Genomic DNA, 12,864 nt, shown 5'->3' on the forward strand with positions numbered 1-12,864 from the left:
TCTATCTATCTATCTATCTATCTATCTATCTATCTATCTATCTATCTATCTATCATCTATCTATCTCTATTTTAGCATTTACTATGTGTTTAGTGTTGACAACATTCTACACCAAATACTGAAAATAACCACCATTATCTAAACTAGAGTCAGGTTCTTTCAACCCTTAAAGAAGCTGAATTGAAACACACCAGAAAAGTTATTTTTAGATTAGTTTATTCCGTTCATCCACTCATTTAGTTATTTACCTGTGATCTGACATGTAACAGGCAGTGTTCTAAACGATAATCATCCAGCCCTTAGCAAAACACAGAGAATTCATATGGATAGAGGCAACAGACACACAAATATGGACAGTGTCCAAACAGTGGCTAAGACAATGAAGAGAAGGGAAGCAGATTTGCACTCTGACCAAAGCAACTCAGAGAAGGAAAGGAGTTATTTGGCTTATGTTGTTCACTCAGACTCCATCATTAGGAAAGTGAGGACTGGAACTCAAGCAGAAACATGAAGTGGAAACCATTGAAGAGCACTGCCGACTGACTCTTGGCTCAGACTCAGGCTTAACCAAGTTTCTTACACATCCCAGAACCACATGCTGAGTGATGGGACCAACCACAGCGGGCTGAGTCCTCCTATATCAACGGTAATCAAGAGGATCTCCCACAGACATTCGAAGAGCCACCCGATCTGGGGGATTCCTCAGCTGAGGCTCTCCTCTCAGGTGACTTTACAGGTTACAAAGTTGAGAAGTAAGGTTAATTAGGAACAGGGTAAAAGAGCATAGGAGGTGGTGTGCATGACAAGGGATACTGTTTCGTTTTAGGCAAAGTCCTCAGAGATGCATGCAGTGACAAAGTGGCAAATGAAGGAAGGGCTGGAGAGATAAACAGTGAAGACTCCTGGGAAAAGCAATAATGGCTAATGTGAAGAACACAAGGTTGCATTTCCAAACAGACTCCTGGTGAGGATGACAGAAGAGGCACAGGGCTGCAGGAGCCTTGCTATCCTCTATGCACGCGGCGAACTACACATTAATAAGTGCTTGCCTTAACTGTGTGTGATGTCTGCATAAAAGCCACATCTCCTTTTATTGCTTTGAAACCTAGCTTTGGGCTGGTTTTCTCAGTCTTAATTGAAATACACATTTCCTTCCAACTTATATTTTTGCTTGGCTAGTAAGGTAACCACAGCATCTTTTTCTTTAAAAGATATTTGGTTGCATCATCTTCCTCAGTGGCCTGGCCTGGCTGCACTCCTCCCCCAGGGGGAGGAAGACAATGCAGCCAGTCCTGATGAGACCTGACCAGCTAGGGTCAGTAGAAGGGGAGGAGGACCTTCCCTATCAGTGGACTAGGGGAGGAGCATAGGAAGAGAAGGGGAGGTAGTGATTGGAAAGAGATGAGGGAGGGGGCTACAGCTGGGATACAAAGTGAATAAATTGTAATAAATAATAAATAAATAAATAAATATTTAAAAAGATATTTGGGGAAACCTGGTTCTCACCCATTAATCCTAGATATTTTGAAATCAAGAAATTTAAATATAGGGCAGGAAGGATGGCCCTGTAGTTAAAGCGCTTGCTGTACAAGCATGAGGAGCAGAGTTTGGATTCCTAGAAATCATGTAAATGCCAGGTAGGCATGGCAGCCTGCTCATAACCCCAGCCTCAGAAGAAAGAGGTAGAGACCCACAGGGCAAGCTGCCTAGCAACACAACACAACACAACACAACACAGTTGTATCTGCGAGACCCAGGTTTCACTGAGAGATCTTTTTTTAGCAAGTGAGGTAGGTGGGTGAATGAGGATGATTCCCTAAGTTAACCTCAAAAATGCTCATGCATACATATATTCTAATGTGTGTGTGCACAAGTGCTCTCTCCTTTCTCTCTCTGTCTCACACACACACACAAACTCTCATACACATAATAAAAGAAAACAAAGAAAATGTAAATACAACCTGTTTACGAACAAAAATAAAACAAGTAAATTATGTGGAGGTTCAGTGAGAGTCTAGGGTAATACGTTGTCCACTCTCCTCCAGTTCAATCATACCCTCCCTCCCTTCTCAAGATCAAACACACAAGTAATCTTTCCTCATTTCCACTTCAATCTTTTGTCAGATTAGTAAGAAGTTGGTGCTTCCTTTTCCTGTTGGTCTCCAGTGCATGGTGACAGTAGAAAACCTTCAAGACTTTTGCTCTAGCACTAATGTGACTCAACTGATTCCTCACACTTCTCCTTCACAGCACTAAATCCTCCAGCACACTGATACCACAGGCCTTTGCTCGTACCATCCCTACTCCCTAAAAATGTCTTTCCTCAAGCTGACAAGCTTTTATTTCTTCAGACATTACAGACCCACCATCAAATACCACCTCACTTGTAAAGTAAGGACTCTAGTCCTCTTCTGTAATTGCCTCACAGCCAAATGATCATTTTCCACAGTAGAAAACATGCTGGAGAGAGACTTGAAGTTGTTTTCTTCAGTCTTTTATCTTCAGTGACCTAAATATCTGCTGGCACATAGTAGGTGTTTAATCAGAACTTCTTGAAACAGTAAATGAAGAAATAGATGAACAAATATTTTCTTATTTAACAAGCATTATGGAAATGTAAGCTAATAATGTATTAAGAATTTTAGAACATTCAGACATTTGACTCAGTGATTTTTCCTTTGGGAATACCAAGACAAAAATTAGTTTTCCTCATGGAAATGGTTGTTTCTGTTGACCGAAAAGTAGCAAACAAACAAACAAACAAACAGAAAAGCAATTAATGGTCATTAATAAAATAGAAAGAAATTATGAAACATAATTATAAATTTTTAAAGATTATGATCTCAGATTAAAGTGAAAGAAATAAAACAATGTAAATAAATATAGAAAACTGGGCTCAAAAAGAAATTTGAAAAAATTGCTAAAGGATGTGTTCTTTTTCTTTTCTTTTCTTTCTTTCTTTCTTTTTTTTTTTTTTGAGCTTTTCTGCAATGAGTATGTGCATACCTTTTATGATTAGCAAGTATCAGGGGAAATGAGGACAGATGTGGGCAGTGGAGTTGGACTTCCACATTTAAAATCAGAGGAGGCTGGTGCAGCAGAGGACAGTTGGCCTCCGTAGAAAGTCTGTAGAAGGTCTGTGCTTACCTTCCCTGGACTTTGGTGACAGGTAGGCCCCACAGGGCCATTTCCAGCTATTGCAAGAGAGGCCAAGATAGGAGGGTAAAAGTCCCTGGTTGCTGGGAAATTGCTCTAGCTCTGATCAATCAGGGAACCGTCTTGAAGCCCCTGACATTTATCAAACCTCCTTCACCCTCATCTGTCACTGTGCGGTAGGGCTGCCTAGCCAGGCATACTATAATCAAGTCAGCATGCCCCGAGGGTCCCCTGAGACAGAGAGCTGAGGGATGCGGAGGGGGTGTGCAGAGAGGGAAATGGGACCATGGGAAGAGGATCCTGAGGGAGGAGGAGTGAAAAGCACAGGCTCAGAGAGCACCAGTTTGTTTTGTTATCACAGCAATTAATGCCGGGAAGTGACATTTCAAGGGGTGCTGGTGACAGCTTTGGTGACATTCCTATTTGTGATTCTATGACAAATCTCTGTCTATATCTTATTTTAGCGAGTGTAGAGACAGCTCCGAAGCCGGCTGTCTGGCAGACTAAGCTCCTCTCTGTTAGAGACTCCACTCCTCTGCTTCTGCCCAGTTAGCCATTTGCACACTGGGGCGGAGATCTTGAAGAGTGTGAGACCAAAAACCCTCTATCCAGGGTTAGCTCTTAGATGACCAATTTACCAGTCCATTCCTTATCATGATTAACTGAGGTGAAATGAACTGTTGTCATTATATATGTATCATCTACTCTGCCTATCAATTGGGAGTGGGGGTTAATAAGACTGGGTACAAAACAACTTTGTGAATACTTTCTAGCTTGTTTGGGTGTGAAGTACAGATCTTGCCCCCTTTTATTTTCTAAGAAGAAACAGAATAGCAACAGTTAAGCTACAATCTTGCAGGCTGAGATTAGAAAGAATTACTTAAATTGTGCCTGAAACCCAGGCCTGCTTCATCATCCCTGACCAAATGCCACATGCATGTTTTTGAATGTTTCTACAGACGAGATCATAGTAATTGCAACTCATGTGGTGGGGGCAGGCAATGTAGATATAGTAAGCGTTTTGCCAGATGATAGTTAGGGCACTTTAGGGACAGCACAGAATGTATTACAGTAGTACAAAGTATTTAGGGTAATACAGAGGGTGTGGCCATACAGAGGGTCATGAACATGAACTCCAGTGATGTGCACTCAAAGAAACCTTCATCCCTGAAACCCTAGGTCACAGGTGAATGACTTACTTTTGTGTCTCAAAAAAAAAAGTCAGTAACAGAATTTATCAAGGCACCCAAATACACGAAGCTATTGTGTAAAATGTGGAAGAACACGGGCCAAAACTTCTAATTGAACTCAGTGGGTCACACATATAAAGATGGCAAGGAAACAGGAGGGAGGCAGAGGGGATGGGGGAAGGGTTGAAAGTAATGAAGATCCATGACATAAATATATGGAAAGATAGTAGTTGTTGCTGCTTCCCACCTTCCTAGGTGACCAGGAGAAGGCCTTTTCCTATGTGGTTTGTTGCCCTACAGTAACAAACAGTGACCATCAACATGGATTAAGGGTACAAATGATGGTGAATGAGTGACTGAGTTAGGAGCAAGAGGTGTGCCAAAAGAGAAGATGCAGATATCACCAGCTCATCTTCCTCTCTGGCTGGTCATGCCTGTGTAGATGGCCTTTGCAGAGGTCCAGGCTGCATCTTGAGTCCCTGGGGCACTTTGCAGTGCTGAGTTGCAAATGTACTTTAAAAGACAGGACAGGAAGTCAACTGAGTGTAGGGAAGTCAGTACAGTTTGGTGTTGAAAATAAATACTTTTTTCTTCCTTTCTTCAAAGAGGTCTCCCTTCTGCTTTCATGACATACATATTCCATTACTCTCTTTTGTTTTCCTTCCCGGAAAGAAAGGAAAAGAAGAAATGTGGGAAGAGAGTGGAGCAGGGTTAAGAATAAAGCATGATGCTATATTTGTATGAGAATGTCACAGTGAGACCCATTTTTTGTATGCTAACCAAAAACATTGTTTTAAAATTGTCATTCCAAACTTTTCTTCTTCTGCTGGAGAATCTGTTAGAAACAGTTTACTGAGTACATGGAACACAGCCCTGCTATAAGTCATGGATTTCTGCACACTTTGCCCTGCAGTTAACCCAGGATAATCGTGACAGGTCCTTTTATGCAATGCCAAATGGTGTTTCTTATGAAGGGAAGGAACTAGGGGTGATGGAGTTTTGGAGGTTGAAGATACAGTGTCCTAGGATAATTAGATAAACATTGTGCAAATGGTCCCTGGGTAAGACTGATGGATCCATTTTAAGATATTGAGACTTAGGATTGAGCAGAAGGCACTATCCAATTGCAACTATCCTCATCTTACCAACTTCCGTAGAAGGTGATAGAAAACCTAGGACACTATTCGTGAGTCCCTGGAATGACCTTCATCCTTCAGATAAGCTGGCAAAGAGTAGGGGTCCAGCAGTCAGAGATCTGTGTTATTACCCAGAACTGCATTAGCCTCTGCTGCTTATGGTATGTTTCATTCTCATACTGTGAAAGCAATGCAGTGACTCATACTCACATAAATAAAACGATGTAAGGATAATAGTAAACATCAGAGCATGCCATATGTAATAACAATATAAATTCTTTTGCAAAGCTTATTTTTGAGGCAAACACACATCACAAAGATGACATACACACTTGGGGATATAAAGTCAAGCACATTTCTTAAGCATCTTTCTTATTATACATGGTATTGAAGACTTTTGTACAAACAGGCCTCCAAATGATTTGATTTACTAGCATCTAAGCCCAAGTATTCCCTCCTTTCCCTCAAATTATATGGATTAAGAGAAGTTGTATTATCTTCAGAACATGTTTGGATCGGGAATCAGACGAAACTAGATTGTGCCTCCACTCCCTGTAGCTGGAAACTTTGAAATAATATTTACATTTTTATGAGGAAAGTACTTTATTTATGCAATGTATTCAACAAGTCATTGTTTCAAAAATATTAATATAGCATCACAAATATAGACAAGATCTACCCAGTGCAGAAAAAGAATAATGTGTCTATAAGGAGAGTTCTCATCTTGATGGATGCTACAATACGCATCAATCCATTCATTCATTCATTTCCCCATTCCACCATCTGCCCCACTCAGTACACATACAGCGTCAGTTCTGTTATGTGTCAGGTAGTGTATGGTATGGCATGATCCAAACAGACCTAATACTTGATCTCATGGAACTCACTGTAGTATGAGTATGATAAATAACATATAACGCTATCTAGTACAAATTATGATTTAAGAAACAAATAGGATAGTTGGTAGAGGACCTAAGCAAAGGACCCATGAGGGGAAAAAAAGCTTTATTTGGGAATGTGACATTTAAGATGTGATCAGATGATGAGGAATCAGCTATGCCATGAGAAGGTTAGGGTAGGAAAGGGGTTTGGTTCCAGCAAAGACAGACCTGGTAAATGCAAAGAGTCTGTATTAGGAAGAAGCAGCAGGTTTAAAAAGCTGAGAAAAGGTACATTAGTTAAGAGCGTAGTGGATAACGCTCAAATGAGAACTCTAGGAGTGGCTGACGTGTGAAAAATGTAGAGGAAGAGGATCCCTATGGAAGTAATGAGTCTAAAAGGGAAAAATATGAGGCTGAGGGGTCTGTGGGACAGCAGAAAGAAAAATGTGGTTTGGAAAGGGATGGGCGGGCTTACATTTGGAGGTCTGGAAATACAGGCTAGAGAGTCTGGGAAAAGAAGCATGCATGGGAGAAAGTGACATTGGGGGAAACTTTGCCTATGAAAGAGCATAGGAACATGTAAGAAGCTGCCCAAAGATGGTATTTACCTGACAGTCACTGAGAGGTGTCCCAAGGAACATTAATGAAGAACTCCTCTGTCTCTAACATGGAATGATTTATTGACATCAGACAAGAGTTTGCTGTTCCTTGAGGACCATTTTAAGCAATGTGATCTCCCTCTGTAAAATCCTTCTGCCAACTTAGAAGCTCAAAATTGCTATGTAGCTACTTCTTGCCTCAGAGATTACATGCTTACTACCAAGATTATTACTGTCCAGACTCACCAGTGATGTAAACCCTTGCTGTGTGCTCTAGATATCCCTGAAATTGGGAACTCAGTGCCTTCCAAGACCACAAGTCTCGGCTAGAATGCTGTGCTTGGTCACAGCCCTGTGGGTAACCAGAGATGCTCTCATGATCAAGACTGAACCACTTTAAAGTTGTGTGACCTGATGACAATACTTAACCTCATTTTTCTTCAGCATCCTGAGAACTATGGAAACAGTATTTCCAGACACCCCACAGGGTTTCTTTTTAGTTCAAATTGTATATTTCATTGAAAATTTCAGAAGAGTAGTAAAAGTCACCTAGTAATAACTGACAACAGCAACATCACTGAGTCCCTGCCCGATCCCTTCCACACATTTCCCATTCAGGGTAACGGCAGCTGCTTAATGAGGGAATGCACAGGGCAGCATCAGGATTCTTACAGGTACTCAATAAACATCTAAAATTCTCCACCCTCCTGGCATGTGTCCTACAGAACCTGAGAACTACTGAACTATCATCCGGAGCCACAGCAAAGTTCAAACTGCTGGACCAGTGTCTGATAGACTGTGCGATGCCTCTGCCTCTGCCTCTATCCTCGTGGGTCACTATGTATATTTAATGCTATTTCTCTTTTCTTCCTCTAGAGACCATAGGTCTCTAGATAATGTAGGAGAGCACAGAGAAACTTTTCTTATGCACGCATTCATTCAAGGAATCATTACAACGTGGGAAATAAGAGAATAGACCTTCGGCAAAGAAAGAAATGAGTATCAATGCTAATGAGGGGCAAAAGGTATTGAGAGAAAATTTCACATATAAAATGAAAGCAACCATGGGAATAAACATGTGGCACTAAAGAATGCTCAATGGGGTGGGGTAGGAGCTGCCTGTATGGGTAGTATTCCACACACTCCCTTGAGAATACAAAACACATTGTGAAAAGTAACACGTATGCCCGATTCCTGATTCCAATATGATCAAAGCAGATTTTCTTTGATGCAGCGATTCAGCCCTTAGAAACATTTTTGTCCTACAGAAATGGTCTGACAGCCTGCAGCAGTATCTGCGTAGCTCCCTACATAAGTAACAATACACGTACTATGATGCCTGCTGTCTCCCTGTTAGTGCAAAAATTATAAATAATGGCTACAGCAAAAAATAAGGTGAGTTTCAGTATACTAAACATATCCATGTGATGGCATCTATAGAGCTTTGAAACATGTGAGGAGGGAATGAATGACTGACAAGAAGAGATGCTTTTGATACATTGGTTTTAAGGGTATTTTTAATTCATTAAGAATTTCATACAGCACATATTGATCATATTCACCCCAAATTTCTCCTCTTTACTCCATTAAGACTCACCCTGCCATCGAAATAATAGGAAAAGAACCCCATTGGTGTTAATATATACCTACACACAAACATACACACACTCACTCACTCTCACATACACACACATACCTACACATGTTGGAAAATGCTAACAGTGTATGAATCAAGTGTTACGTATCTGCTTTTCAGTCATGGTAGTGAAAGCAGGTCGGGTAATGGCAGAATGTCAGTGTTACTTTGAGAAATTCCATCCAGTTTGTTCCCCTTTCCTCTCTTCCTCACTCTCTTCCTCCATTCTCATTCCAATAGTCTGTCTTCCTCCCTTCTCCCTTCCTTTCCTTCATTCCCATCTCAATTTTCCTCAGTTTTAACCAGCAGATATTTCTTTCATCATGAAACACAATTAAAAATAATTTAATGTACATTCATTACCTTTTATGCTCTTCTTGAATAAATTCATACATTTGTTATTCTGACTTCCTTATGCTTCCATGCATAATCTTCATAGGAAGGAACGGAAAGTTTAAAAGAGAGGGGGAAGATCAGAATTGAAATGTACGGAGTTTCCTTTTGTATTACATACGGTGATGAATATTCATTTATTGGCAAATAAAGGTGAGTAAATGTTCAGCAACTCGACTATGGGGCGTCAAGGGCGGCAGACAGGAAAAGGACCACAGAACTTGCACATCACAGACTCCAACTAGGCAGAAAACAACAGTCATTGTTCTGGGGCACAGTGAGGAAGCCACTGCTGGGCAGTGGGAATATCAGGAGAATACCAGGTGACTGTTGTCACAGAGCAATGGCACCACCACCCAGCAGCATCAGAAGAGCACTTCTAGATCTAACAGTGGATACATTCATATCGGGGCATTCTGTTTGAACATTAGACCTTCTCAAGAGCCTTGAGACATGCAACCCCAAGCACTTCAAAACTTCTTCCTTGAGTTTTCAAACAGCCTCCTGCAAAACCTGCACATTTGAGCTCAAACGGAGATGGTACCATTCAATCTGTCTGAGGCAATTTAATGTCCAGGGAAAATTCCATGAATGAAATTTGCAGAGAGGATTAACCTCTGGCAATATAATTTCAAAAGACTATAGGATCACTTTTGCATCCCTAGTTATTATTTTCATAATTATGCATACTTATAGTGTATAGTGTGATGATTCAATGCAGGTATATAATGTACAATGATATGACAAAATAATTTATATTTCTCTTTGGGGGTTTATCTTTTGATTTTGGAACCTTGAAACACCGTTCTCCTAATTCTTTGTAAATACTTAGCAAATTCTTGTAAGTTGCAATCATCACTTGTTCCTTAGGACACAGGAACCTATTCCTACTCCTTAACTGTGTTATGATACTCAGTGTCCATGGACTTGCCAGCTTCCACACATTGCTGACGCTTTGTACCTCCTAAAGAGCAGACTTTCTTGGTTCTCTCTGGAGAAGTGCAAGAGAGCCCAGACTGACCTGCACTGATGCAGCTAGGTCTCTGTCATCTGAAGTGGACTGAGGACGACCATGAACACAGGATCATACTGCTGAGAAAGCTCTTCTAGCATTTGCCTCCCCAGGGATGGATGGAACTCTCTGTGATGTGAGGACTCACAAGGAGAGGCTTCTGTACTCTTCTTGCCAGCTTTTGCGCTCTACTTCCCATGAACTTGGCAAAAATTATGTGAGTGAGCTGAAAACAGGCAAACTAAGATTTGAGGACACATCATGTCTAAGTTTTTTTTTTTTTTTAAGACATTCGGTCAGTAAGGTGAGGAGTGGGACTCAGTGAAGCTCTGATGACTGCGCTCTAACATATACATATCTCTCAGGAATCAACGACTCATTTATTTCAGAGTTTTGACTGGCATTTTTAACACTGATGCTTAGATTCTGAGAAATGAGGTTAGCTCTTTTCTCTGAAAGAATTCAGTTCAAAAGACACAAAATATCAGAGGAAGAGGCACCTAAGCTGTTCTGGGATAAGAGGTCTGACGGGGTGTAGATACGGGGGCATCCCAGCAAACAAGAGGACTGTAACCCTCCCCCTGCTTCTGAGGAATCAGCCCGAACCAGAACTAGTCTGTCTCCTACTGTGACTGTCCCGTTAGCCATGATCTTCCTCTCTTCCTCCCTTTTTGAGCACCTAAAATGGATGGAACCTGGACTGGACAAAGTTCATCCTGTTTAAGAAGCATGAATCTTAGGAAGAACCAACTTGTTAGGCAAGTTGGCCATTAGCTGAATGTGCCATGGTTCACTCTGGCCATGGCATGAGAGACAAGAAGATAATAGTCTACAGCACAGGACATTTTTTCCTGTAGATTTGGGGCTGAATCTCTGATCTCAGCCCTTCCAAATCTTGGCTGTGTGGCGTGGAGAGGCCCGTGGCTCCATTCAAGCTGGTTTCCTACCAATTACCCTGTGAGTAATCACTCTCCCAGGTCTAGTATAGTAGGTGTTCCCTGGAAACACTTTGAAGAGAGATGAAATGAGCAAAATTAACAGCAATCATATGGAAGCAGAGAGGCATTGCCTGAACATCTGAGACGTCACATTTTAACTCACTGAAACCTCACAACCCCTGTGCAAAGTGGGCACTTGATACCATGCCATCTAGTGAGAGATAAGGATCATAGAAGTGGCAATACTGCATGTGGCAACTCTGTTTCTATTGTCATGCCTACTGACAAGCACAGGGTTATAAATACAGACTTCATCACAATGTGCTATGTCCATACCAGGGAGCACAAGAGGAAGGAAAGGAGGTGCCATGGAGGGAAGAAAGGAGAGGAAGACAGCAAACAAGACCATTAGTGGTGATGAGCCCCTCTCCCTCCCTAAGGTGTTTTCTGTTTTTCACCTGAACCTTGCCATATTGTGTGTTAGGGGTGTGAGCTATGCCATTACACCAGAAGGAGTGGGAAGTTCTATTTTGCTCAGCAGTAGAGCATTCTCAGCCAGACAAGGAAGAATGTCAGCATAGGCGTGACACTCTAAGACGTGAAAAATGAGAATCTCCATCCAGAAGACAGTTCCAGGATGGTGAGATACTGGAAATGTATTTCACTTGAGAGCATGAAGGCATGATTTACAGAAGTAATGGGCTCTTTTTATTTTTCTCCTATAAAATTCCCAAGATATTTATTTATTGGAGAAGGAAGATCAGATTCACTTTATGGAAAAGAAGGACAAAGACATAGTTTTCAAGTTCTATGGGAGTAAAAAAATACTTACAATAAGAATGTGCAGAAATGCAGAAATATTTTTGATAGCGAGAAGATTGTCGAAGAAGGCAGTGAAGAAACAGTCAGAGATGTTGGATTATGGGCTCTCTGAAGGCCTCACAACTCCACTTAGTGATTCTTTGGTTTTGCAATTAGTGAAGAATCAAAAGAAATGGAATTTTATAACTCAGCAGAGAGATGGGTCTAACATCCATAATGACTCATCTCCAAAGACCCTGTTTATGTTCCCACACCCCAGATTGTCCCCAAGAAAGACAGATTGCTAGAAGGGACTCACCTTTCTTGTCAAATTCCACTTGCTCTTCCCCTTGTCGTCCCAAACTGTCCAGGGCATGGGTCATCTGGCTGCCAAACTCATCCTCACGGGAGACATGGTTTGCCCGCCTAGGCGGGTCCTCCTCCTCTTCGTAGTCATAGTCATCCAGGATGGGGGTCTCACGGATGGGCACACCAATGACTGAGTTGTGTGCCTGAAGCCTGGAGGAGCGGAAGCTCTCTCTGGCCTGAGGGCCCAGCAGCACTGATGGGATGTAGTGAATCTCATGAGTGGCTTCGGTGCTTGCACTCTTCTGGGGAATGCGCCTGCGCTTCTGCCAGCGCCGCTGGGCGTACAGCGCCACCGTGAACACCAGCAGCAGGAGGAGCAGCGCAATGAGTCCACCCTGGAGTAGAAAGAGAGAAGGGCAAAGAAATGGGCCGCTGACTTGTGGATGGTCGTGTCGGATTGTTTTCCTATCTGCCTTGTTTAGCCTGGCTCCGCGGGTTTCATGAGCCATTGTAGTTAGAGAGATGCTATTTCCCAGCCCAGATTTTTCATTAATAAACTGAGACTTTGTGGAAAATGTTTGACTTTTCTAAATTTTAATTTCATAGCTATCAAGGATGAATAAGAATCTTACTTTACCTTCTTCCCACGTTTGATATGAGGAGCAAAGGATATTGGTAACAGCCACGTTAGAACAACCCAGCTTGTTAAAGGAAGGTTGTTGCTTTCCTGTTTCTCCTACCAGCTAAGCAGCCCCGGGACAATCCATCAAGCTCTCTCAGCCTTATTTTATTATCTACAAAATGAGTTCCCTT

At 41.8% G+C, this 12,864-nt stretch overlaps 1 protein-coding gene across 3 annotated transcripts in view; it reads right to left on the minus strand.

Moving 5' to 3' along the window:
* Astn2 (astrotactin 2) overlaps nt 1–12,864 on the minus strand; it is a 1,010,996-nt gene that overhangs the window by 771,746 nt on the left and 226,386 nt on the right. For all 3 annotated transcript variants that reach the window (XM_055611729.1, XM_055611728.1, XM_055611727.1), the window contains exon 3: nt 12,062–12,446. In XM_055611729.1, coding sequence (XP_055467704.1) covers nt 12,062–12,446 — 385 coding nt within the window. The remainder of the gene's footprint in view (nt 1–12,061; nt 12,447–12,864) is intronic.

Source organism: Psammomys obesus, unplaced genomic scaffold (genome assembly GCF_907164565.1).
Source record: "Psammomys obesus unplaced genomic scaffold, mPsaObe1.curated_primary_1811, whole genome shotgun sequence".
In the NCBI taxonomy this organism is placed as follows: domain Eukaryota; kingdom Metazoa; phylum Chordata; class Mammalia; order Rodentia; family Muridae; genus Psammomys; species Psammomys obesus.